A 27667-nucleotide genomic window follows, 5' to 3' on the forward strand; every position below is an offset into this window, starting at 1 on the left:
GTGGCTCCATCGGTTAAGTGTCTGACTCTTGATTTGGGCTCAGGTCATGATCTCACACTTCATGGGATAGTGTCCTGCGTCAGGCTCTGTGCTGACAGCATGGAGCCTGCTTGAAGCCATTTCAGAATTTCATTCAAGACTCTCTCCCATCAGACCTTTGGTTTGCATCCTATCAGTCTTAACCATAACTGATCTGGTAGTTGGGACATATCCGGTTCTGCTTTGACACTCTTCCATTTAGGTCACCTTTTGGAAGCCTTAGTAGAACGCAGAAAACCTACAGCCTAATGATTTTCATTTTCATCCCCGACAGGAGATAAGTTCATGAGAATAGCCTCGGAGCTAGAGATCTTAGATCATGAAATGATACCTTCCACTTCTCCCAAGTACTTTAGAGAAGAAAGATGCCTGGACCATTTCATCCATTTTCACTAATGTTAGATGGAGTGGGTTCAGAACGGGCAGCGGTAGTTTGTTGAGGGGTGAGCTCAGGCAGAGCTGAACCTAAATTCTGCTCAAGGATTTGGTCACATTTGTAAATAAGCTAAATGACAGGCAGGCTCAAATGACCAGGAAGTACAGTACAGTGGGTAAGAGCACACGATGTGAGATAAGCAGACTTAATGTGAATGCTATGCTACTTACTTGCTGTGAGACCTTTCAGCAAGGTAATAACTTTAAAATTGGCATAATAACACCAGATGTGTGGAGACAGGGTAAATATTAAATAGGATAATGTATGTAGTCCTGCCCCTGGCACAAAGAAAACGTGTATGGCTCTGTAGTGGGAATTGGGTCGTTTGTTATTATAAGAGGGGACTGCAGAAGGCATAAGGTTTTTATGTGATTTTCTTTTTCCGTAGCCAAGGGGAACAGGGTTAGCGGGAGTGCGGTTAAAAGCTACAGCAAGAAAGGGAGACGTCCTCAACTTGACCTGCTACATTGGTAGCAGACCTTTCAGGGGTTTTTAGAGGATATTCCAGCATAAGGCCCCACCCCTGTGGGTCCTTCTCAAGGAATGAGCACCCTCAGCCTGGCTCAGCTCTCTCTGCTTATGGTGGCCCTTCCTCCTGTGCCCACTTGAATGGCTTCCCAGGATTCAGAACTCCACTTCCACCCACATTGTCCCAGTACCTGCCAGCCCTGCTCCAGCTAAGGCGCTGCCATCATTTACACTTTGTTTGTGTGTGTGTGTGACTGTGTCCTTTGAAGATCCGCTGTAGTAACCTCTAGCCGTGACGAGTCACCCACCTCAGCTGGCCCACTTCTTTCCCCATGGACCTGTTGGTTTTGTTAGTCCGTTGGTTGTAAAGTGGGCAGGTTTTGAGTCCTCTGCCCCTAGTCTTCCGTGCTCTACAATCTTGGTTATTTTCAGTGCACACTTGTGCTCAACAGATTTTTTTCGGAAGGCATGTATCACATGATGGGGTGACATACCGGAAACAACAGGAGAAGGGAGGTTCTAAAATGAATGCTATTTCTGGGGCGTCGGTTAAGCGTCTGACTTCAGCTCAGGTCATGATCTCACCATTCGTGGGTTCAATTCCCACACAGGGCTCTGTGCCGACAGCTCAGAGCCTGGAGCCTGCTTCAGATTCGGTGTCTTCCTCGCTTTCTGCCCCTCCCCCACTCATGCTCGCTCACTCTCTTTCTCAAAAAAAAAAAAAAAACATTAAAAAAATTTTAAATGAATGCTATTTCTATAGAGTTGGACTTAGCTCTTTTCCCGTGGTCTCCAGAATGGGGATGACATTTACTGACCAGGCTTTCACCCAGGTAAGTAGAATGCTCTTGAGCCTTTCAGGTTATTCCTCAGGCATTAGCAAAATAGTTAGGTACTGTTAACATCGGAAGACTCTGCTTCCATCTAGAGTGGCAATGAGTACCATTTATTCAGTGTCACCTCTTGTGCTTATACTCCTCACCGTGTAGTATGTATGTTCCCTTTTAGACTTACAACACTCCTAGGTGGCGCATTTTATAATCCCCATTTTGAGGAAACTGAGGGGTAACAGCTTCTAGGATTATTCCTTAGCCAGTCAGGGGCTGAGCCAGAAGGCAAACCCTAGCTTCTTCTGACTTCTAAAAGCTGAACTCTGAAATAGCATCAGTAGTATAGATAGAAGGGCATTTGTGCCTGGCCCTTTATTAAACTTCTTGAGAGAAGCTCTGTCCAAAAGAAATATAATGTGAGCCACATATGAGAGCCACAGCTGAATCTTCTTTGAATTGTGGTAAAATACACATACCATAAAATTTACCATTGTAACTATTTTTAAGTGTGTAATTCAGTGGCATTTACCGTGTTAGGCTACCATCACTGACCATTTCCAGAAATTTCTCATCATCCCAAACAGAAACTCTGTACTCATTAAACTCTAACTCTCCATCCTTCCATCCCCCCCTGCCCCTGGCTGCCTATACTCTACTTTTTCTCTCTATGAGTTTGTCTATTCTAGGTACCTCATAAAAGTAGAATCATACAATATTTGCCTATTTGTGTCTGACTTACTTTACTTGGCATAATGTTTTCAAGCCTCCTCCATGTAGCATGTATCAGAATTGCATTCCTTTTTAAGACTGAATGGTATTCCATTTTACATATTTACCACATTTTGTTTATCCATTTATCTATTGATGGACATCTGGGTTGTCTCACACATGAATTTTTAAATATTTTAGTAGCCACATTAAAAGAAATCAAGAGGGGGGCACCTGGGTGGCTCAGTCAGTTAAGCTTCTGACTTCAGCTCAGGTTGTGATCTCACAGGTCGTGAGTTCAAGCCCTGGGTTGGGCTCTGTGCTGACAGCTCGGAGGCTGGAGTCTGCTTCCGATTCTGTGTCTCCCTCTCTCTCTGCCCCTCCCCCATTTGTGCTCTGTCTCTCTCTCTCTCTCTCTCAAACATAAATAAGCATTATTTTTTTTTAAAGAAATCAAAAGGAACAGGTGAGATTAATCTTACCATTTTGATTTAACTCAATATGTCCAAATTATCTTTTCAACATACAAACACTGTGAACTTATTAATAATACATTTCACATCCTTTATTTAGTACTATGTCTTTGAAATCCAGGGTGTATTTTATATTGGCAACATATCTAAATCTGGCCTAACCATATTTCAGGTGCTCAATGAACACATGAGGCTCTGGTTACCACACTGGACAGCTCTACCCCAGAGATTTAGTCGGGGGCTTTCTCTTTAATGATGTTCCATTGAGCCCCAAACCTTAGTGATGTAAATTTCTTAGTTAGTTTCTATGACATTTAAAGTTCCCTTATCAACTGTCCATAATTAACGTGTTTCTTTGTAACGCTAGGTATTGTGAAAGATAGGGGGGAATATCACATGGTCAAGATTAGGCCCAAGATATAAGGTAAAGAATAATACAAGGTAATACATTAGTCTTTGCCAAGAAAAGAGGTATACATAATGGCAAGTGTATCTGGAGCAAATATTCAGTTCCAAAACTAAAGAATTTTTCTTCTGATTTGTGAATTTTTTTACATGCAGTTTATGAAAGTTCAAAAAATCATTTTCCTTGAGTGTTTAACACATTATCTTGATGGTAAAGGATATAAGGACATGAAATCTGAAATCTAATAGGAAACCTGGGATGATAACAGAAGAATGAATTAAGGTGATGTCTTTTATTAAAAAATTTTTAAAAATGTTTATATATTTATTTTGAGAGAGAGAGCACAGGTGAGGTGGGGGGGCAGAGAGAGAGAATCCCAAGCAGGCTCCAAGCTGTCAGTACAGACCCCGACGCGGGGCTCACACTCATGAACCTTGAGATCATGACCTGAGCCCAAATCAAGAGTTGGATGCTTAACTGACTGAGCAACCCAGGCACCCCAAGGAGAGGGCTTTTAATATCGGAATCATTAAGGAAGAAAGGATGACATTTATTTATAAAACGACAGCCTCTCATATGCCATGCCCTGTATACTCAGTATACACTCACATTGAACTCTATGACATTATCAAGCATTCAACGGTTTTTGATCTACAAAACTGTCAGTTTCATCGAGTTCAGCCTAATACATTATTTCATCATGCATGTGATGTTAGCAAATTCTTCATGAAAACTTCAAGAGGAGCCTAGAAGACTGTGTACAACTTAGAGAGGCTAAAGAATTTTTCTTCTGATTTGTGAATTTTTTATATGTAGTTTATGAAAGTTTAAAAAATCATTTTCCTTGAGTGCTTGAGAAAAAGGCATGGCTCTTCCTGGAGGATGGCAGAAGGTAGAAGGAAGGGAGTTAATGTTATAATAACAGCAGTGATGATGGTGATAGTCACTGTGTCTTCAGTGCTTACAATGTGACAGACACTGTCCTAGGCCTTTAATATACAGAATCACAGTTAACCCTTAGTCCAACCTTGTGAGAAGGGCATTTTTATTCCCATTTGGAGACTTAGATGCTGAGACTCGGGGAGACAGACTGGGCCCAGATCACCCTGTGGTTTCTGACTCCAGAGCACCCATCAACCATCCAGGTTTACCGGGGACTGAGGGGTTCCACGAACGGGGAGCTTTTCATTTAAAAACTGGGATGGTCCTGGGCAAACCAGGACAAGTTGGTCGCCCTCCTGTCAGAGGTCTTCTTACTCTATAATGGCAACCTCGGACTCTTTGCTCAGCAGCCTAGAGAGGCCATTCCATTAAGCACAAGGCACTGATATTTTTTTCCAATTTTTCAAGCTTTCTCACTGTGGGCCCTGGTCAATGGGAACATTTTCTTAGTGGAGTAGTAGTTTAAACACATGTCAGCAACCACAGGCATCTCATGGTGAAATCGGGTGTAGTGTTTAGTGGGGAGGCTGCACGCCCTGGTCAGTGTCCATGCCCAAAGTTCTCATCCTGGTCTAGAAGCTGCAGCCTGCATAAGATGATACCGTTATTTTTTATTAACATCTAACTGAAATTTAGCATTTTATTTGATTATAAATATAGGCAACACACCACAGTACTGTACATAAATTGTAGATGTTTTCACTTCATAGTACAGAGGTTGCAATAGTTCAAACTATCATTTAAACTTGTCACCGCCTTAGGGATGCCTGGGTGGGGGGGCCTAGTCGGTTAAGCATCCGACTTCAGCCCAGGTCATGATCTCGTGGTTCATGAGTTTGATTCCCAAGTCAGGCTCTGTGCAGACAGCACAGAGACTGCTTTGGATCCTCTGTCCCCTTTGGACTCTCTGCCTCTCCCACACTTGCACACGTGCTCTCTCTCTCTCTCTCAAAAATAAACATAAAAAAACACCCAAAAACCTGATCACCGCTTTAAAATGACATAAATTTTCAGACCTACTGCTAGCCCTTGATATTTAATGTATTCACAAACATCTATACTACTGATCTGTCTTGGGGAAAAATGGATAAATGGAATTCAATATAATTACTTTGCCTTGAAATTTTATGCTCTTTCTTTTACACATTTAAAAACATTATTCTGAGAGGAAGTCCATGGCCTACAAGAGGTTAAGAGGGGTGACAAATGAACCTTCTTAGATCAAGATCAATAGATTTCACTTCACCCCAACACCACTTCACCAATCTGTTGCTTCTTTAGAGAAACTACCCGGCTCTCAAGATCGAATCCAAGGCTCTCTCTCAGGCTCTAAACTAATCCAGTTCAGTGGAAGGGTATTGGGCCACAATCGACTAAATTTAGAAAATAAACATAGTCACCCTCTAAGCAGCGAGGGACAGGGTTTTAAACTCTGGAAGGAAGAAGGCTCCCCTCACTCTGTCCAGCCCGCCCATTCCTTCACAGGCAATTTTTTCCCCCCTGACCAATTGTGAGAGTCCCTTTGTGAATTACATGTCTGGATTAGTTTGCTGAACAATTGCCTCTTCTTAGTTAGCCTCTGATTGTCCTTGCTTTTGTGACTCAAAAATCCTTAATCTTATTTGAATGCAATTTAATTCCCTAGAGAGCTGAGTCTTTAGTCTCTTAGTTTTATAAAGTGAGTGCTTAGGGAAAATGCATGAGAGCTGACACGGTACTCCTTCAAAGCTAGGTCAATCTACCAAGGAAATAATTAGATAAATGTGCACGCCAATTGGGGAGAGGAGGAGGAAAAGAATTTCTCTACAAATTACTTTTAGGACATTTAAGTGGAATTGAATTAGAATGTCAAGGGCCAGACAGCTCTCAGGAGGTCATTTGATCTAGTCCCCTGTTGCTGGGCAAGAGCACAGATGTGAAAATCTAGCCCATACTTAAAAAGCTTTAGAAAGGAGAGCAAACATTTTACCTAAGCAGGTCCTGCAAGGTAGGTAGAAGAAGGTTGTGGATTTACAGGAATATTTGTAGTAAACCAAATAATATCATGTAGCTCATCAATTAACTAGTCAATTAATTAAACACATATTTATTGAGCCCCTGCCATGTGTCAGAGACTGTCCTGGGCACTTGAGAAATATCACTGAGCTTACGTTCCAGTGGGGGAAAGACACGAAAACAATAAACCTAGTAAGAAAATTATAAGGAATGTTAGAAAGAGATAAGCGCATTGAAAAATGGTGGGGGGCGGGCAGGGAAGAGTATCTTAATAAAGTTGTAAGCATAAATGGGTTGTTACATGTTAATAGGAGTAGAATAGAGCCAAAGGTGGTAAATTCTCAATAAATAAGATAAATATTATATATTTAGTAATATGTATCACATATATGTGTATATATGTGACATTTTGTTTAGTATCTTATACTAGATGGGCTTGCTTAGGTGCAAGAGCCAGAAATAGGCTTTGCCTAATATAAGCAAAATAGGAATTTTATTAGAAGGGTGGTGTGGGCAGCTCTGAAGAACCAGAACTCATCAGGAACCCAATGCCTGTAGAGAACCCTTCACGACCTTGCAGGGTGAGAAAAGCAAGGAAGCACAGAGCCCGACACAGGGCTCGAACTCACGAACTACAAGAACTCTAGGTTTCAGCTCAGATCATGTTCTTTTAGTTCGTGAGTTCGAGCCCTGTGTCGGGCTCTGTGCTGACAGTGTTTGGGATTCTCTCTTTCTGTCCCTCCCCCACTCATGCTCTCTCTCTCTCTCTCTCTCTCTCTCTCTCAAAATAAATAAAAAAACTTAAAAATAATCTCTGAAAGGACATTGGTGGAAAAATGGTGCAGTGAGACAAAGATAATCTCATCCTAATTAATAATCTGACCTAGGTGTATAAAATGCATTGGGTTTACAAAAAAAGTTACTGGGGGAGGATATTACATACCCTAAATACTAGCTATAACCCAATATGATGCCAAATTTATTGAATGAGTTTTAATTTAGAACATATAATACTCATTATAATCTTCCTAGCTCAAAAATGTTATCAAATCTTAGTAGGAATGGGTAGAGTATAATCACAGCCATGGTAAATTCACTCTCGAAAACCTACAAATGGATTCTGGAGAATTCGATCATCTCTGATGAGGGAATTACTGTTCCTTCCAAGTAACAGATGAAGTGAACAGATGAAGGGTGACAGATGAAGTGAAAGCAAACCAAACCATACATGTTCTCTTGACTTTGGATGATCTCTTTTCAAACCAAACAAAACCAATGTTGGGTTCAACAATTTCCCCTGCCCTTGGCTTCACTCGGTACCAACACTTGTTGCCGCCCTTGTTTAGGTCTGTCCACATGTGTATAGCTTGACACAAGAACTTGTCTATTACCCAACATGAAACATGACCACATTCAAGCAGAAAGGTACAGGGGCTCTGTGGTCTATTAAAACGTGCTGTAGTGTATCTAAGAGCGTAATCACCAGTTCATTGTGATTTACAAAAACTTTCTCATCGGAGACATAATAACTAAACACAAAGTAATTCTACTTGAGTAGTTCAAGCACTTGATTTGTCCCTTTGAATTTCTGCCAATTCATATGAAGCTACGATCTATTTGCCACACTACCACCATCTGTATATTTTATTTCCTATCTCTGGGCACATAGACTCTCTTATCCTCATGCAGCTTCTTTTTGGACAGAAATCTCACACTTTTCAATGAATCATGCTTACTTCGCATGTCAACGTGATGCAGGTGTGTGAAGATTTAGAGGAAGGATTTGAGTCTGAAATACAAACAATTTGGGTTTCAGATATGGTAGGCCGGAGAGACTTATTTTTTATGACCGAATGGAATAGTAATATATTTGGACATATGGAATTCACGTTATTCTCATTTTCTTCAATGCTGCTGGCAGGAAAGCTGTAGCTAGAGAAATGGTTTTCTTTTCCCCTGTGGTTTTGCTTAGGCAGTAGAGACTCACCAATCAACATTTGGTTCTCACATCGATCCTCTGCTCAGGCTAAAGAGTCATAGGCGGCCAATTAATAATAGGATCTTCTACGGTCAAGTTTTGGGGGGAGTCAAAGCTGTTCACACACAGACTCATTATCCATTCTCGACCTTGCCACATGCAGGGAGTACCTAGAGAGAGGTGGTAGGGAAATAGTTGTAGAGGGGAAAAATCTGAGCCACCGATATTAAGCGTCTACTTCAAGAATAGAGTATTAGGAGCCAGATCTCCTTCTCAACTCCTTAAAGGCTTCAGAGCCAAAAAGGAACATAGAGATGATCCTAGACGGTGCTTGTTGAAGTGTGATGTATTCGCACATGTTGGTAGGCACAGCTCACTGATGAGATGCTGGTAGGGCAGGCATTGTTCTAAGCGCTGTACGTGTAATAACTCACAGTAACACGCTTAAATGGATTCACATTATCTTGATTTTACGGATGAGGAAACTGAGGCACAGGTACGTTAAATGGCTTGCCCATCAACACAAAGCCAGCAAGTGGCAGAGCTGGGATTTGAACCCGGGCTATCTGGCTCCAGGGTCTGCTCTCAGCTGCTACACTGTACCTACTGGTTTCACATGTGTCTATATTAATGTATATTTGAAACAAAAAGATAACTATTATAGCTCTGGACAAGTCCAAGGCATGCAAGGTATTGGTAATCCATTTGGCATAGCTATGGCGTCCAGACATACCTGTGAATGGGTCGAACCTCAAGTGACAGGATCTTCACAATAACATGTTGGAGTAACACATCTACATTAAATGACAGATTTATTTTAAATTTGTAGGTTTATACAGATATACTGAATATCTGCGCATTTGGCTTTATTCTTTCCAGGGCTGTACTGCAGGGATATTTCCCCCCCTTCAACAGCAAAAATGTTGAGGGCTGTGTAAGAATGATTAACTGGGAGAAACATTGATTCTAGTCCAAATCTCCTAATTTGGAAGTAAGGAATTGAAAGCCTGGGCGGTAAAGCACCTGCTGAAAGTAACACAGTTAATTGATGTTGACAATAATGATTTTTTTTTCTGAGCTCTTACTATGTAGCAGGTACCATTTTAAGTGTTGTTACGAGGCTTATGATATTTAAATCTAATTACAACTTTTATGGTAAACACTACTGTGTTACCTCCATTTTACAGGCAGGTAAACTGAGGCTGACACAAAGTATAATCTGCCATGCGGTCACACAGCGGTAAGAGATGGAGCTGGACTTGAACCTTAGCTTTTCTAATTCCAGAACCTAAGATGTCACCTCTGCCACTACACTTCCACCCGTGTGAAGTGTTAGCAGTTCATCACAAAGCAAGTCCCTATCTAGATTTCTTTCAACGTCACATGGCCTGCCACTGCCTCTGCGTACTGAGATGAACTGCTGCAAAACATAACTTCAGAAGGAAGAGATGGGGTGTCTGACTCTGAAGGGTACCCTCCCCCCTCAAAATAACCATTTGAAAAGTTTCAAAATAAATGCAGTTCCAAGCAGAACGCTATTAAAATGCTATTAACTCACCTGCCGTAATAGCAAACATTCTTTGTTTGAATGCAATGAGATAATGCCATTAGAACACCAAAAGAAAAATGTTTAACGGTACATCCGTAAACGTTTTGTAATACCATGATCATGTTTTCCTAACAATAGGATGTAACTTGTTACAGGTGAGCCAGATATAAGTTCGCTTCCCTAAGAATTCTCCCTCTCAAGCTTCTCCTGCTCCAGCCCTCATCTTGTTTTCTATTTCTGACTTTTACAAGGCACTGATACGATTTCAATAACAAACAGTGGCCTGTAGGTAAGGCTTTCATCAGAAAGAGGATCTCAAGGTTTTCTTTATAAGCAGCACCTTGATTAACTGCCACTCTTTGGTGATGATAAAATGAAGCCAAGTTAATAATTTTCTGTTCTCATTTCCAGTTGAAGACAATGGCCACAGAGGAAATATGAATGCTTGGTTTGCAGGCTTTAAAGCCTGAGAGTCTGCTAAAAAAGTAGAATCCAGAGAATTACAGCTGCCGTGTAAACGTGAGAAAATCTACAGAGAGAAGGAGAGTTTCCTGAGGTTTCTGTCATCACAGCCATGTGAGCCAAGCATTAGGTCCATTTGACAGACTCGGGGAACTGAGGCCATACAACCAGCAGGGAGCAGACCTGAGGTGGGCACCCATGTGCACTTGCTTGTAAATGTGCACTCTTGCCGTCGTTCCGGGCTGAGGCAAGAGGGGAACCAGCAAATGCACAAGGGAGCCCTTGGAACACACACATCCCTGCTGATGACCCTCTCCTCCTCACTTCAGTTTCCCAAACATTTCCTGTGATTAAGGAAGGGAATTAATTATTGATGAGGCAGCAGGCCAGCACAGTTAGAAATCCCACTCGGACTGGACACGTTGCCCCTGTGGAGAGCTGGGATTACCGTGAAGGAGAATTGTTTTGCCCTTCCTTCAAGAAAAGGCCTGAACAATTGGTCAGCGCCCAGCAGCCTGGTCTTTGGGCCCAAATGGACATGGCTCTAATTAAAGGCTGTTACTCAGGCCACCTGGTCTGTTCTCTCCCCGTGAAGTGCATTGCGCCAAAAGGTATATCACGTCAAGGTAGAAAGTGGAAATCTAACAAAACGTTTCATCGCTGAATATTGGGATGTGCCACAGTGCAAAGAAAGATCACTCATTCCAGCCAGTGGAATGCATTTAATATTGTCCAATCCTAAGAAGGACTGACTGCAAGATCCAAGCTGAATGGTATCCAGACATCTTAGCATGGCCCACAAGGTCTTCCATGATGTGCCTTCGCTGATCTTGGCTTCCCCACGAGGTCATGATCATCCCGCCCCAAGGCCTGTGCCATTCCCTGGGCTGGACTATCTTCTCCACTGATCACAGGGATGGCTCCCATTGGTTCCAGTTTCAGCTGAAATGTCACCTTCTCAGAGACCTCTTCCTCTGTCCCAGGGCACAGCCTTTCACATGACCCTGTCATTTCTCGTCTTCGCAGCATTGAGGCTGTGTGAATACTTCTGCTTTGATTTCCGCTGCTGTCTGTCTCCATCACTAAAATGAAACTCCCTGAAAGTAGGAATGGTCTGTGGTCTGCAGGTGGTACCTTAGCATCTAGAATAGTGCCAGGCATGAAGCAGATGCTCAGTAATACTTGTGATGTTTTAATTAATGACGCCAAGGGCATAAATAGAGATTATATAATGGTCTTTGTATTTATTTGCAATAGAAGAAACTTCAATGAAAAGGGAAGGGGCATATGTAATGGCAATGGCTATCATTGAATTTATGATTGCCTGGATCTTTATGAGTCTTAATTGAAATCTCACCAAACTAACATCTATTCACCTTTCAGCTCGGAAGCAGAGCTCACTCCCTTCTGGAAGCTTCCCCAACCAACATATTTTCTTCAGTCTTGCTTCGTCACTTATGCTTCTTCCATGATCGCACTAATCACACTATACTATAACTTCCAGCTTCCTAGTTTGCCTTCACCACTGGATTGTTTTTGTCTTGCATAGTGCATGGTACTTTGTTGTTACCCAGTAATTAAAAATAAATAAGATAGGGGCACCTGGCTGGCCTAGTCAGAGGAGAATGTGACTCTTGAACTCAGGGTTGTGGGTTCGAGCCCCACGTTGGGTGTAGAGATTACTTCAAAATAAAATCTTTAACAACATAAATAAAACCAACCAAAATGAACCCAGCCAAACAAAATAAGATAAAATAAGATGAAATAAGATAAAAGAAAAGAAAAGAAAAGGAAAGAAAATGAGATAAAATAAAATAAAATAAAATAAAATAAAATAAAATAAAAAATAAAATAAAATAAAGGGATGCTTTTGACATGGTTTTAAAGGAAAGCTGTAAGTTGCCACTGGAGGACTTTTCACCGACTGTTAAAGTGTCTAATAAACCGCCTGTGCCCAGAAATCACTCGGGCTCTCTCCCCTTTTTGAGTGATTACCAAGAGGCATTATAACCCTCTGGGGAGTCTTAGCTCCCAGACTCTGCCATTTAGAGTGTAATGTAAGAAGTCCGTTTCTGGAAGCAACACCGTGCATGGTGGTACCTTCCAGCATAGTGAAAACTCGAAAAATAGGGTGGTCTCAGCCAGGGGTCAAATTGCAGATACAATGCTTTATGTATCTGGCAGTGCTCTAGAGACAAATACATAATCACCGAGGTATGCGATCTGGTCGGAAAATTCAGGCCAGATAGAATGACACGGGTAGAAACGCACACGCACACAAACACACGTAACAATGAGCACTCTTATTTGTAAAAACCACATGAAGGGATGGCAGTTCCCTACCTCTGAAGTGATTTATAAATTAAAATAATTGCCTCTTTGAACTGTTCAGATATTAATTGACCTATCACTAATGTATGCACGGTCCCCAAACCATCCAAACATTACCTAAACATTTTTATTCCCTTTATTCTGGATATCCAAAAAAACCACAAAAATAGGCTCTTTGTTCTGATGCCAAGGGCCATAAAGGAAAAGCCATCATCTTTGATGACTTTGCTGTTCTTATTCTATTTCTTCCTCAAATTAATTCTAAGTGAAATAGTGAGTACTCTGAGCTTGAATAAGCCTTCCCACTCCCCTCCCCTTCTAACAATCTCATCCCAGCGCACACGGATCCAGTTCTGGCTCAGATTTCTGGTAATGAGAGCAGGGCAATTCATTATTTTTTTTATTAATTTTAGCTTTGGGTACATATCCCAAACCACCCCAGATTGTGGGTGGCAGGCATTTCCTTCCTACGTAGAATGAGGGAGAAACTATACATTGGCCAAGGCCCAGATGTGCATAGACTGGAACAAGTTTCCTGGGGGCCCATTCCGCAAAGAGTGATCTTGACCTAAATTGAAAGGCAGGCAGAAAAGCATAGCGCTTAAGACAGGAGCTTTAGAGCAGTAGTTCCAAACCAGAGGCGATTTTGCATCCCACCCCCAGGGCAAATATGGCAAAATCCGGACACATTGTTGGTTGTTACAACTTGGCAGCAGTTGGCAGGGGTGGGAGGGTGGGGTGTGGAGGGGAGTGCCAGTGGCACCTAATAAGCACTAAGGATAGTGCTCAATCCTACGATGCCCAAGACAGCCCCCACAACAAAGGACTATCTAGCCCAAAATGTCAAAAGTGCTGAGGTTGAGAACTCTACCCTAGAGTCTAAAACATTTGAATTCACATTCCCACTCTGCTCTTTTATGGCTGGGACCGTGGGCCATGTTTCCTGATCTCTCCGAGCCTCAGATTTCTCTTCTGCCAATGGAGATAATGATAAAATACCCACTCTGCTGGCCTTCTGTCAAGGCTGGCACTGGTGAGGGGCTGAAAGTACAATTTATTTTCATTTCTCTATTAACGTATTCGTTTAAGTTTGTTTTTGAGATGGAGACAGTGCAAGAGGGGGAGGGGCAGAGAGAAAGGGAGGCAGAATCCCAAGCAGGCTCCATGCTGTCAGCACAGAGCTGGACATGGGGCTCGAACTCACAAAACCTTGAGAACATGACCTGAGCCAAAATCAAGAGTCAGACACTCAGTGGACTGAGCCACCCAGTCTCCCCTGATGTATTTTATTTTTTTAATGTATTTTCATTTACTACATAATTATTGTAAGAATCAAGTACTTTTTAAAATTTTATTTTTTGTTTTATTCCATTTTGTTTATGAAAAAATGGTTTTATGTTTATTTTTATTTTTGAGAGAGAGAGAGAGAGAGAGAGAGCACCAGCAGGGGAGGGGCAGAGAGAGAGGGAGACACAGAATCTGAAGCAGGCTCCAGGCTCTGAGCTGTCAGCACAGAGCCCGACACAGGGCTTGAACCCATGAACCCTGAGATCATGACCTGAGCTGAAGTTGGACGCTTAACCAACTAAACCACCCGGGCGCCCCTATTCTAATTTGATTTAGAAAGAGAGTATGTGCAAGTCAGGGAGAAAGGCAGAGGAAGAGAGAGTGAGAGAGAGAGAGAAAGAGAGAGAGAGAGAGAGAGAGAGAGAGAGAGAGAGAGAGAGAATCTTAAGCAGGTTCCACACTCAGCACAGAGTCCAACACGGGGCTCAATCCCATGACCCAGGGATCATGACCTAGGCCTAAATCAAGAGTCAGATGCTCAACCAACTGAGCCACCCAGGTGCCCCAAGTACTTTTTTTTTTTAAAGTAAGTTCTACACCCAGTGTGGGGCTTGAACTCACAACCCCGAGATCAAGAGTCACATGTTCTAGCGAATGAGCCAACCAGGCATCCCTCTATTAATGAATTTTAAATGAAAACACAAATTGCCACAACTTGAGGGGAACTGTCAACTTTTAAATTTCAGTTCCAAACCCAAGTTTTACTTTGTCTTTATATTAATGCAAAATGCATGATTCAATGGAAGGATACAGAAATGCAGAATTCAATCTATAAGATAGAAAGATCTGGCAATAATTGACTCTTCATTTGGTGTGGCTAAGTAACACTAATTTCAAAATGTCAAAAAACAATTCTGTTTTGAGTCAATAATAGGAAAAAACAATTATGAATAGATATGTTTTCCAGCCTCTACCCAGATCCATGGTTGCAAAGTCAGAAATACAGGACCACTTGCTTGAGTTTAAAAAGTTAAAAAAGTCCCAAGTTTCTAGTGGGCGAAGACACAGCATTTTCAAAATGCTTAAGAGAGTAGAAGAAAATGGACATCTAAGTCACATTCTGGTATGCTTCCATGTGATGTTAATATGTAATATCAGTTTAAGCAAATATGACTGCTGTACAAAGTTTAATATTTATTTGAATATGAAATCAATGTGGTCTTATAACACGTTTACACGAAAATTGTCCTGAAACTGTTATTTACAATCCGAAATCTTTTGGTATTATATAGAAATAGTGTGCTAGTGCTTTATATCAACTGAAAATACTGTTCCCAGATAATCTGATGTGTGAAAATCACGGCCTCCCGATACTTCTGAAAGTCCCAACTCACCCTTCCTTGTACTGGCTCTTACTTAACAGACTAACGAGGATAGTCCTGGGGTGCCTGGATTAATACAGTTAGTCCTGGATTCTCTCTCTCTCTCTCCTTCTGCCCCCTCCCCTGCCCTCTCTCACGTACATGTGCTCACTCCCTCTCAAAATAAAAAATAAAAATTAAATAACAATTTTTAAAAAAGAGGACAGTCTTTCTGGTCATTCTACAGATATTTCCTGAGTGCTAACTATGCGTGCCCACTATGACAGGTGCTGGGGATAGGGCATGTTTTGCAACATTCAAATGGTCAGGAGATAGCATAGCTTGGAGAGTGAGTTCTCAGATTCAGGAGTCGAAGAAAGGTGGCTTGATTTCTGGTTAAGCCATGTGTTAGCTGGTGACCCTCTGGCCACCTATCAAACTTGCCAGAGGCTCAGTTTCCTCAGCTGAAAAAGAGGCTGATACAGTTTTTTTTCCCTTTTGTTAAAAAAAAAAAAATGCCAGTACAAAGCACTGAGCATGGAGCTTGCTATTTATTAAGAAAAGTGCTCAAAAACCAGTTATGTTAGGGGCGCCTGGGTGGCTCAGTCGGTTAAGCAGCCGACTTCGGCTCAGGTCATGATCTCACAGTCCGTGAGTTCAAGCCCCACGTCTGGCTCTGTGCTGACAGCTCAGAACCTGGAGCCTATTTCGGATTCTGTGTCTCCCTCTCTCTGACCCTCCCCCGTTCATGCTCTGTCTCTCTCTGTCTCAAAAATAAATAAACGTTAAAAAAAAAAACAGTTATGTTATTATAAGGGCCACTATGCTATTTTTACAGCCCAGAAATGGCCCAGTTTTGGAAAATGGAGGCCGTGTTTCTACATCAATGGGAGAATTTAAAAAGCATTACAAATGGGAGCCTGAATAAGCCATATTTCTTACAGTAACGTGTATACGCTTACCAAATGGAGCCAGCTGTCACAAAAACAATCCAAGGTTGTTGTTGCTGCTTTTTGTTTTAATTCTTAAACTTCTGATGGCCAACTGGATGCTTAATCCAGTAGTTGGACGAGCTTCTCCACATTGCATTGTTTACATATTTTCTTCAGACATGGGTAGTATTATGAAACAAACCCTTCAGTTTGCACACATTCAGAGCTGCTCTCTAACTTCACTTCTGACAAATGTATTTTTTTAATGTTTATTATTTTTGAGAGAGAGAGAGAGAAACAGAGCATGAGTGGGGGAGGGGCAGAGAGAGAGGGAGACACAGAATCAGAAGCAGGCTTCAGGCTCTGTCAGCACAGAGCCCAACTTGAGGCTCGAACTCATGAGCTGTGAGATCATGACCTGAGCCAAAGTTGGATGCTTAACCAACTGAGACACCCAGGTGCCCCCTGATAAATGTATTTTTTATAGACAGCCAACTCATGACGAAATTCTCAATGGTCGTGAAGAAGAAACACAAATGGTAAATAGCACTTACTGTTTTTCTTATTAAAAAAAAAAAGCAATAAGTGGTTTCTTGTGAAAAATATAAAAAACACAAAAGGAAGAATATAAAACATTCACCTCTAATCTCAAGGACCAGAGAGAGTTTTTTCTTTTCCATGCATGCGTGTGCATGTGCGTGTATGCGTTTGTAGGCATACACATTGAATGCTACTCTCCCTCAACAAACTTTTCCTATTTCATTTTATCCTTGATTGGGATCACCAGATGTTACCATACTAAAAACAGAGGTCAGCAAACTCTTTCTGTGAAGGGCCACATAGTAAATATGTCAGACTTTGTGGGCCATGTCATCTCTGTCACAACTATTTGATCCTGCCATGGTAGCATGAGAGCCACCATAAACAATCTGTAAATGAACGTGGCTGGATTTTGCTCACTGCAGGCTAGATTTCTCCCCATCCCGTATTTTGCTGACTCTTGTACAAGAGCCTCATGGATAGTTATGATAGATTATTAAGCATAATTATACTCTAGTGTTATCACTAAGTATATTTTGTTATAACGCTTCCAAGGAAAAACTATGGCTCTTTAATCTCGTAGAGCGCTTTTTAAAATTTATTTTTTATTTGATTTTTTTTAAAGTAATCTCCACAACTACTGTGGGGTTCGAACTCACACCCAGAGATCAAGAGTCACACGCCCCACCAACTGAGCCAGCTGGGCATCCAATGCCTTAGGCGATTTCTTAAAGGGTTATCACGTGAGCGCGTATTTTGAGAAATTAAATATAAACGAAAGATAACCAGGCATGAAAGGAAACAAGTTTTCTGGAGGTCAATTAAAAATGCAAAGGACTCCTGACACGGCTCATAATTAAGTGTGCGCTTGTTTCCCCTGAGCTCATCGTGTTGTTTGGGGAGCAGCATTCCCAGGGAATGCAGGAAGAGGTGGCCTGTTTCTCCTGGCTACCAGAGTCTTTGTGTTGCCTTACGTGAATAGTGTGAATCCAAATCTCTGTCGCAGCTGCTCCCAAGATCCAGTAGCTTTCTCAAATAATAACATCATTTGTTACTAAATGGTTCAAATGGGGGAAAGGAAGTCCTTGAATGGATTCCTTTGTGTTTCATTCTGTGGAAACAGAGAGGCATGGGTTATAGGTTGTGCTCTGTGGGAAGCTAAGTCAGGGTCAAATATTAGCATTTAGGAGGTTGATTAGGAAGTGCTCTTGGGATCAACACCTGGGGACGGGATGGGACAAAAGCAGGATGGGGCAGAGAGAGAGAGGTTGGGCTGTTCTGCATTCTCAGCAAAAGCTCAGCAGACCCCAGTGGGAGCTCTAGAGCTAGGAAGACCCTGCGACATCGTCCTGAGTTGGAGAGAGGAGGCCTGGCCTTTCCAGTGGTGTTGACCAGGTATTGGCAGAGGGCAAGTTAGCGTCCCTCAGCGGTCTTTTCCCAAAGTGGGCAGACAACCAAGGGTGCTTTCTAGCAGGGAGGATAAGTCCTTCAACCCCGAAGGAAGTTTATGGGTGGCGTGTCAGGGCACCTACTGTCTCCAGGGTTAACTCGAGATGAGAAACTTACCCAAGTCAATATTCTGTTCTTAGTTTGAAAAACCAATGTTTTAGGGGTAGTGTGGCATTTTAGCTCAGGTTTAATTAAGCCATTAGGTTTAGTGATTTCACGGAGTCATTACTTCAGTTTCAAGACCTGCCAACTCTCTCTGTGCAAGGCACTGTCAGTGCATGTAAGTTAGATACAAAAACAAATTCAAGGCCTAGGTCTTGTCCTCGGGGACCTGATAGTCTCTTTGGAGAATGCTGAAACTTGAGATTCAAGGATTTTGAAGTGGTGACAAGTCTTGGGGATGATGTTAAAAAACCACGCTTCACCCAACCCAAATTCATGCAAAAGAATTCCCATTTTACTTTTTTAAGCCACTACCCTTTATAAGTTTATTAATAAATGGCATCAGTAATAATCATGGCTCCGTTTCTGCTGCAGGGAAGCCTGGGGTAATAAACAGAGTAGAGATGTGTGGCAAGACTTAGAGACTGGTATCATGGCCAAGATTTATTATCTCCAATAGACACTTAGTTATCTAAAGTCCCCTGTGCCAGCTACCCCAGCTTTCAATACTGTGATCTATCATCTTCTTTGGGGTGTCACTTTTTTCTTCCCCCGAGGGTTGTATATATTTTACCAGCATATTATAATACATTACAGATATTACCCAAGGGTCCCATTGAATGAGAATCTTATATTCAAAACACACTTTGACTCACAAATGGAATACAGCTTTAGTGCTTTTTCACGTGCAAGTTACAAACGAGATCCCTGTACAATTAAGAAGCCAGAGTGGGACTTTATACTGGCACCTGGAGGGTTGTGGACCAAGTTCAAGAATATGAAAAGGTGTTTGTGGAATTCAGAGGAGAGCAAAAAAGATCTCATTCAGAACACGTAAAATGCCCAAATAACTGCTTCCGTGTGACATACGTGCAAGGCGTATGTAACTACCTGGGGTTTTACGGTTTTTAGGAAATACTGGACGTCAAATATCATGTTCTGCAACAACACAATTCTTTTTTTAAAAAACATTTTTTTTTTACAATTTCTGTATTTTTGAGAGACAGAGAGAGACAGAACATGAGTGGGGGAGTGGCACAGAGAGGGACACACAGAATCCGAAACAGGCTCCAGGCTCTGAGCTGTCAGCACAGAGCCTGATGCAGGGCTCGAACCCACAGACTGTGAGATCATGACCTGAGCTGAAGTCGGACGCTTAACCGACCGAGCCACCCAGGTGCCCCACCACAATAACACAATTCAGTATCAGCGGTTTCGTTTACTCATTATTTATTCCTTCTTTCATTCCATCCAGGCAGCATCACTGATATCGTCTGTGTGGATGGTGCCCCTGGAGCTGGGCAGTACATAGCCTGTACAGCTGCATCCTGGGGCCCCGATTCAACAATATGTACTGGGTGAGTATGTGCCAGGCACTGTGCTGGGTGCTGAGAGCAGAGTGGTGAGCAAGACAGATTCGGATCTTGCCCTCATGGAGCTTTATTTAAATGAAGTCGGAAAAAAAAAACCCACAAAAAGCAAACAAATACAAGTTGAGATAAGTCCTCTGAAGTATAGGAACAGGATAGGATATGGACCTCTCACAGGGAGATCTAGGCTGGCAGGTAAGAAATTCTGAGGAAGTAACTTTGAAGGGGGGGCCTAAAAGACAAGAACGTGTGTGGATGTGAAAACTGGGATAGGGAAGATCAAGAAGTAGTATGAGATAGCCCCAGAACTGAACAAGACCAGTGTAGACGGGGTGCAGACGTGGGAGCGGAAGGAGATGGGGCTGGAGAAGCAGACAGGGGACAGACCTTCCAGAGCTTCGAAGGCAGTGTTGAGGATTTCGGTCTTCGTCCTAAGAAATATCGGAAGAGGGCACCTGGGTGGCTCAGTTGGTTTAGCGTCTGACTTCATCTCAGGTCATGATCTTGCAGTTCCTGGGTTCGGGCCCCGCGTCGGGCTCTGTGCTGACAGCTCTGAGCTTGGAGCCTGCTTGGGATTCTGTGTCTCCCCTCCTCTCTCTGCACCTCTCCTGCTCATACTGTCTCTCTCGAGGCGGAATTATTTGATGTTAACATCAAAGACCACTGCAATCAAGTGTGGGGTTTGCCTATTAATATGCCATGTAGCTAATAAAATGGTCATTCCCCTTTTATTTACCAGAAGCCTATGTGACAGCCTAAAAGTGAATCCCTCTTTCCTCTTCTGTAACATATAGTACTGACTTGTTTGGGGATATCTGACAGACTAAAATTTAAGCCCTCTTTCCTTTTCCATAATATGTAGTACCAATTCGTTTGCGATTGCAGTGAAAATTCAAAGAGACAATACATAACTCAACCATTTAGCACAATGACTGCTCTACCATAATTATTGTTAGCTGCTCTTGCTTACTACTGTTAGCCGTACATATGTTAGAGGTTTACGGTAAGAATCACATCCTTTTCCCTCTAAACTGAGAACCAAAATTCGAGAAAATAGATACAGGAATTAAACCAAGAGAGATGAAAGGATTAGTTTTATAACTGATATTGCTAATTGGAAGAACATGGACTGGATTTTCTGTCCACCTCTACCAAATCTAGCAATTGGTATAGCTAAGCCCAAGAAACATTGAAATTGCTTTTTTGCCTCCATCAAAGATGGAGCGGCCCGGACACTGTCCCATCCCAGGTTGGCTGACATCATGGCAGAACAGTGCCGACCCCTCAGGTGAGTCACAGAGCAGAGAAGCTGAGAGCTCTGATCGTGGCGTTGGACACGTGAGCGAACCTGGCCGTGCCATTCATTAGCCAAGAAATACCCAGCTCTCAACGTTTCTGTGACAGTCTTGTCATCTCTAAGAAGCGGGTGGTAATGGTACCACCTCACAGGACTGTCATGGGGGTTGAATAGATGAAAATGTTGCTCTCTGGCACATAGAAACTCCAGTAATATATGTTTGTCGCTATCAGTATCGACAAAAAGAATACAGAATACAGAAAGCATGGCACCCCCATGTTCTCCAGTCCCTCCTATCAAAGAGGTTACTCTTCTTCCCAAGGAGAAGAGCACGTTAGGAGCAAATACTTCTGAAAGAGAGGTCATGGTCCCATGCATTTTCTTTCTCTACTCTGGATACTAAGCAGAAGGGAATAGGGTTTACCTTCCATATATTTTATCACTTGATATGGGTTTGAAGCTATCCTATCCCTGCAGGTCCCTGTGTCCACCTGGAGAGAAGGGGCTTTGTCACATTCATTAAATATTCCCATAAAAAGGGCCATGTGCTGTGCTTTGCATCCAGTCAGCACTCAATCAATGCATGATGCATTTGAACGTGAGCATCTTTCTCTGGAGATTTTGTTTCCAATATACTACTTGTGAGGGGCTAACGTGTGGGGGCAAAATACAGGCTCTGAACAGAAGTGTGAGGTTCCCACTTGTTTGCTCCCTTTCTTCAAAACAATCGAGCCTTCTGGATCCTGATTTGCAGGACCATCCTGAAACTGCAGGATATCTGACACTGACAAATTTTTTAGCACAGGGCAAACACTTTTTACATTCAACTTCCTCGTGTCTGCTTTTTCCCTGATCTAGAGTTATTGGACTTATATGTCCAAAGCAGAAACAAAGAATTAGAAAAAAGTTTACTGTAAGATGAACACCTTGATTTATTTTCTCCCTCCATTTGTATGCTCATAAATTAGGTTTAGCTAAATATACACATAGAGGAAGGATTCAGTGAAATATGGAATGGCAACTGGGGCGCCTGGGTGGCTCAGTTGGTAAGCATTTGACTCTGGATTTCAGCTCAGGTCATGATGTCATGGTTTGTGGGATTGAGCCCTGCATCAGTCATAGTGTGGAGCCTGCTTGGGATTCTCTCTCTCCCTCTCTCTGCACACCACCCCCCACCCCTGCTGCCCGTTCTCTCTGTCTCTCAAAAATAAATAAATAAAACATTAAAAAATATGGTATAGCAACTAGGCAATATATTGTGAGGCCAGTAAATATGAAGATTGTGTGGCTATGTAGAAAACATTCACAAAATAATATTTAATTCAGTAAAGGAGGGCACCAGACTGGAGGTATACTATCATTCTAATATAAGAAATACATTTCCTTTGTTGTAGTAGTTACTCTCTGAAATTATTTGCTTGGTATTTATTACCTGCCTCCCCCAATTGCAATGTATGTTCAATGGGATTTTGTCTATTTTGTTTGTCCCGATAATTCCATGGCCTTGTGGCAGGGTTTGGCACACCACGGCCAGCTGGCCAAATCTGACACGCTGCCTGTTTTGTAAATAAAGCTTTATTGAAACACCACCAGCCATCTTTCTTTACATATTGTCTATGACTGTCTTTGCCCTACAATGGCTGACCTGGGCAGTTGTAACAGAGCCTGGGTGGCCCTGGAAATCTCAGTCTTTTACTACGTGGCCCATCATGGAAGATGTTTGCTGATCTCTGGCGTAAACCACTGGCTGACACATGTTAGTGCTTAAGAAGACTTAGAGAATGAATGAGTGAGTCAATGGATAAATGAATACGTGTAAATAAAGAGCGACAGAAAATGCTGATAAAGAAAAACGTTATGAAAGGGATAGAACTATGGTTGACATTCTTGCCTTTTGAAATCCTGAACTGTTTGTTTAGCAACGTTATTCCTTAAACAGAAGTAGAAGAAAAATTTTAAAAGTCATCCTACTATCTTTGTAGATCTCAGAGAATATAGTTTTGAGGTCTGCGGTTCAAGAATTGCTGAAATTCTAGATTACTGAGCTATTCACTCATGTTTTCATTTTTAGTTCAAAAGCAAAGCGCCCTCATTACTAATTATCCTTCTAATTGTGAGTTAACAGTGGGGAAAGCCAGTCCGTGGGGATTACTGGAGAGGCTATGCCACAGCAGACCGTGTGGGTTGTTCAAACATGAATGGAACAGACCTGACTTGTGTAGTAATGTAAATAATATTTACCAACTGGTCATTCATCAGAATTAAATTGATCCAAGGCCCCACGAGGCTTGGTTATCTCAGTCTGTGCTCCAGACATAACATTTACCTGATAACTCACAGGGTCCCCAGGCCAGCTCTGCCCTCCTTAGTGGAGTTCTCCTTCTATCGGCCTTCAAAAAGAGTCTTCTTTGTTTAAAAGTCAATCTGTTGGCCGAGAAAAGAGAAATCAGCATATACCTTTTTAAAAGATCAAAAAACAAAAATAGGACGAGAGAGACATTTTGTTTGCTTCACGTGATGATGAAAATTGGTCTCACACACTGCCTCCATCCATTCCCATGCTCCTGTGAATCTGGTTAGCACTTTTATAACTATTTGCTCATTTGCTTAACACTCCTTTAGGGTCCTATCCAACTACTAGCGGAAGCCAAAAGAGGGAAAGCAATCTATTCACCAAAAGGCTGCATTTTTAAAAGACATTCTGCATACTCCATTTCACAAAGAAACAACGGGACTATGAGCTCTGGGACATTAATTTTTCATAGGCAAGATATTCATCTTTAATGCACATGGCCATAGGTTCAAAAAGTAATGTTAAGCTTGTGTATGTTGGCTGGAGTAATGCTGTTCAAGACTTCCTCCCAGCTCCCTGTTGTACAGGAGTTTTACCCCACTGTGTTCAGTGTTTTCCTTTGCATTTCAGAGCCCTGGAATCAAGTGTAGTTGAGGTTGCATGCTGGATTTTGGTAGAGGCATGTGTTTGCATGAATTTACCTGTATTTACATCCTTCATTAACAGTGGTGGCAATTATTCTAAAGTAACCCAACAATAAGGTGCAAATTATTTGACCCCTTTGAGCAAAAAGTCAGGAATAGATCACAATGCCCCAGAAAGAGTCTCGGATACCTGAGTGACCTCATTAAATATGGCTGTCCCATCCCTCCTAGAACTCCTATTTATAATTAATCATTAAAATGGCTAGATTAAGCAGAATCCAATTATGATGAAGGCACAGCTTGCCTCTTTGGAAGAGAAAACGGAAATGCTTCTCTAGCTTGGGGTGATACAGCTCTTTGTACAGGTTCACTTCGGAATTGACCTCGCTTGAGCGGAGACGGGAAAGGTCTTCGAATGAACAGAAGAGGCGGCAGCCCCAATAAAACAGCACTGACATACATAGACACACAGAGAATGAAGACACCGAGTGGGACAGAATGCCAAAGGCATGCAAAAAGTCACGCCGACAGAAATGGAGCAGGGACGCTATTTGTGACTCTGCTTCATAAAACACATATTCACTGAGGCCACTAACATATCTTTCTCCACAATTTCAAATGTAGGATATCACATAAGCCTCTTTTTGCTCTAGACCCAAAGCTGCAGGAAGTCCACCAGCCGTGTACTCTGCTTTTATTAGGTTGAGTATATCCAGATGATTTTAATAAAGTTTTAAAAGGGCATTAGTTTCCCGCTATTTCAATGAAAACCACTTGCAAGACGAATTTAAAGCAATAGATCTATTTCTTGTCAACACGTGCCCCTTTTATGCAAATAGACTACTCTTCTGTAATAGCCAACAAAACAACACACACACATAATCATCAACTGCATGTGACATGGAAGAAAAATGTCAGTGTTGTAAATGTTTAAAGATGAAGAAAATGGAATGTATGCTGGGTGCCATGGTATGCTGTCCAGATTCCCCATTCAGGACCGAGGTTCTTGTTACCTCAATTGCCATAAGCTCAGAGTCTGGACACTGGAGGCTCTCTCTGGGAAGTGTCAGCCAAATAGTGTCTTTCAAAAAAAAAGTATTTATTTTTGAGAGACAGAGACAGAGCGTGAGCAGGGGACGGGCAGAGAGAGAGGGAGACACAGAAACTGACGCAGGCTCCAGGATCCGAGCTGTCAGCACAGAGCCCGACGCGGGGCTTGAACTCACGAACCGCGAGATCATGACCTGAGCCAAAGTCAGATGCTTAACAGAGACTGAGCCACCTGGGTGTCCCGATAGTGTCTTGTTTTAAGTCATGCCTGTTCCCTAGAGGCAGCTCACAATCCAGTGACTGGTCAATATGTGTGTTGGATGGGAGGGCAGAGAGAGGTGCATAAAGGCCTGACCCCCTGACGTCACGTGACCACGAGGCCGTTCTAGCAGGAAGCTACTGAGGTCTTGCTGTGACCACATCATGGTTCAATATCTCCTTGGGCCCAGTTCTACCTCTTGCTTCCTCCTACAGGGTTTAAACTTAAGAGAATTACATGCAGATCTGTAGGTCGGAGCTAATTTCCTAGGGAACCCAACCTAAAATAGTGAAGAATATTCCTTCCCAATCTCTCTTTGATTTTCTTTTCAGCTTTTTATTATGGAAATATGCAAACATACACAAAAGTCAAGAATATAACTCATCAGCCTTATCAACATCTTGCCATTTTTGTTCCATCTAAGCCTTTTTTAAAGCTGTCTTCTTTTCAAGTCAATCATTTTAGCCGTAAATATTTCAGTATGTATCTAACGTATGAAGATGTTCTAAAAGCAATAACCACAATGCTATTAGAACATGTAAAATTAACATATAAAAATAATTCCTTAAAACCATCTAAAACCCAACCTGTGTCCAAAATTCCTCAGTTGCTTCCAATTTTTTTCTTTTTCTTTTTTCTTTTCTTTCTTTCTTTTTCTTTCTTTCTTTCTTTCTTTCTTTCTTTCTTTCTTTCTCTTTCTTTCTTTTCCTACAGGGCACAATGATTTGTGAATTGTTATTCCCACTTGAGGACTCATCTTAAGGTAATCATGACTCCTCACCAGCATGCCTACCCTGGCCTTCTATCTGGTCTCCTCGTCTGTACCTCACCTCCCTCTTTGGAAGCCTTTCCCACTGTTGTCAGGTCGGTTTTCCTAAGATTCAGGTCTATTAATGTTTCCCGCCACAAACAGCACTATTTCTCTAAGTATGGCGAATGGAACATTAGTCTGTCAACTGCGTTTTAAAAAGGAAAAAACATAAATGGATATTCTGTGATCAAATAAATCTCAGAAACGCTATGAATTTTGTTCCCTATTCAAGGCTCTGAGCAGTCCTGCAGTAAAAGACCTGTCAAACCTTTTAATCCAGTGCTTTTCAAACCTGTTTGGCGACAGAACACTGTTTAGACCCTGTTGACATCCAACAGAGACCGTGCTCTGTGGAACACCCCTTGGGAATTGCTGGCTTCCTGGAACGGCATTCAAGGTCCTTGGTAGCCTGACTGCAGCCACATCTTCCAAGTAGTAGGTCTAGAATTTTCTTTCCATTTTCCTTCTTTGATCCTTTGGTACCTGCCACCGTAGACAGTTCTTTTGTTGAAATCCATCACATGCTGTATTATTTTTTTTTAGTTTTTTGATGTTTGTTTATTTTTGAAAGAGAGAGAGAGAGGCAGAGAGAGGAGGAGACACAGAATCAGAAGCAGGCTCCAGGCTCTGAGCTGTCAGCACAGAGCTCCATGTGGGGCTTGAACTCACTAACAGTGAGATCATGACCTGAGCCAAAGTCGGATGCTTAATTGACTGAGCCACCCAGGTGCCTCTCCGTCACATGCTTTAAATCCCAGATTCTCTAAGAAGCCTTACACATATTTCCCAACCAGAGTCAATCGTTTCTTTCTCTGAATTCTCAAAGTATCTGTGCAATATATGGCAGCCATGGAGGCCTCGGGCTCTGAATGATGTTTTGCAGGTTGCCAGAAAAAGGACTTTCTCATTTCAAAATGGGAAAATGTAGCACTTGCTCCATTAGAATTATGTTGTGGGTTAAACAAGAAGATGAATGTGGGTACAATTAAATCTAAAGTATTAAAACCAAGGACTGCATAGAATTCATCATTGTACTTTCTGATAAATCTTGCATAGCTTTGAGTACAAGTGATCTTTACTTATGTTTGTAGAATTGTTATACTCAACTGTTGACTCAGTTTTTCTACTCAACTGAGATTCTGGGTCATCTGTCACCTTCATAACATTGATGAGACAAATTCTTTGTGCTTTTGGAGGAGAATTCTGTATTTTAGGCTGTGATCATTCATCCCAGTTGCACTTATAAACGAGATGGGCTTTAGAAGGCCACTTATCCTCTCTGGAGCTCAGTCTCCAGATTTGTAACGTTTAAGAGATCAAGCTAAGTCAATAAGACTCTCAAAAAATTTTTAAATGTTTATCTATTTTGAGAGAGAGAGAGAAGAAGTGTGCATGTAGGAGGGGGAGGGGCAGAGAGAGAGGAAGAGAGAGAATCACAAGCAGGCTTCATGCCATCAGCACAGAGCCAGACGTGGATCTCAATCCTGTGAACCACAAGATCATGACCTGAGCCGAAATCAAGAGTCAGATGCTTAACCAACTAAGCCACGTAGGCACTCCTCAAAAAAATTTTTAAACCAAGACCTTTAAAAATT

The 27667-nt window shown here is 42.0% G+C and overlaps 1 protein-coding gene across 16 annotated transcripts in view; it reads left to right on the top strand.

The window, feature by feature from the left end:
• LOC132678728 (uncharacterized) overlaps window positions 1-27667 on the top strand; it is a 308777-nt gene that overhangs the window by 145871 nt on the left and 135239 nt on the right. For 9 of the 16 annotated variants that reach the window (XR_013554159.2, XR_013554158.2, XM_078442845.2 and 6 more), the window contains one exon: window positions 19604-19706. Coding sequence is in view for 7 of the 16 variants with exons in the window: in XM_078442845.2 (XP_078298971.1) it covers window positions 19604-19706 (103 nt within the window). In the remaining 9 variants the exon portion in view is untranslated. Of the gene's footprint in view, window positions 1-10235; window positions 11399-19603; window positions 19707-27667 lie in introns of all 16 variants that reach the window. The other 7 variants (XR_013554161.2, XR_013554164.2, XR_013554157.2 and 4 more) reach the window with 4 other exon arrangements.

This window comes from Panthera onca, chromosome A2 (genome assembly GCF_046562875.1).
Source record: "Panthera onca isolate mPanOnc1 chromosome A2, mPanOnc1 haplotype 2, whole genome shotgun sequence".
In the NCBI taxonomy this organism is placed as follows: Eukaryota; Metazoa; Chordata; class Mammalia; order Carnivora; family Felidae; genus Panthera; species Panthera onca.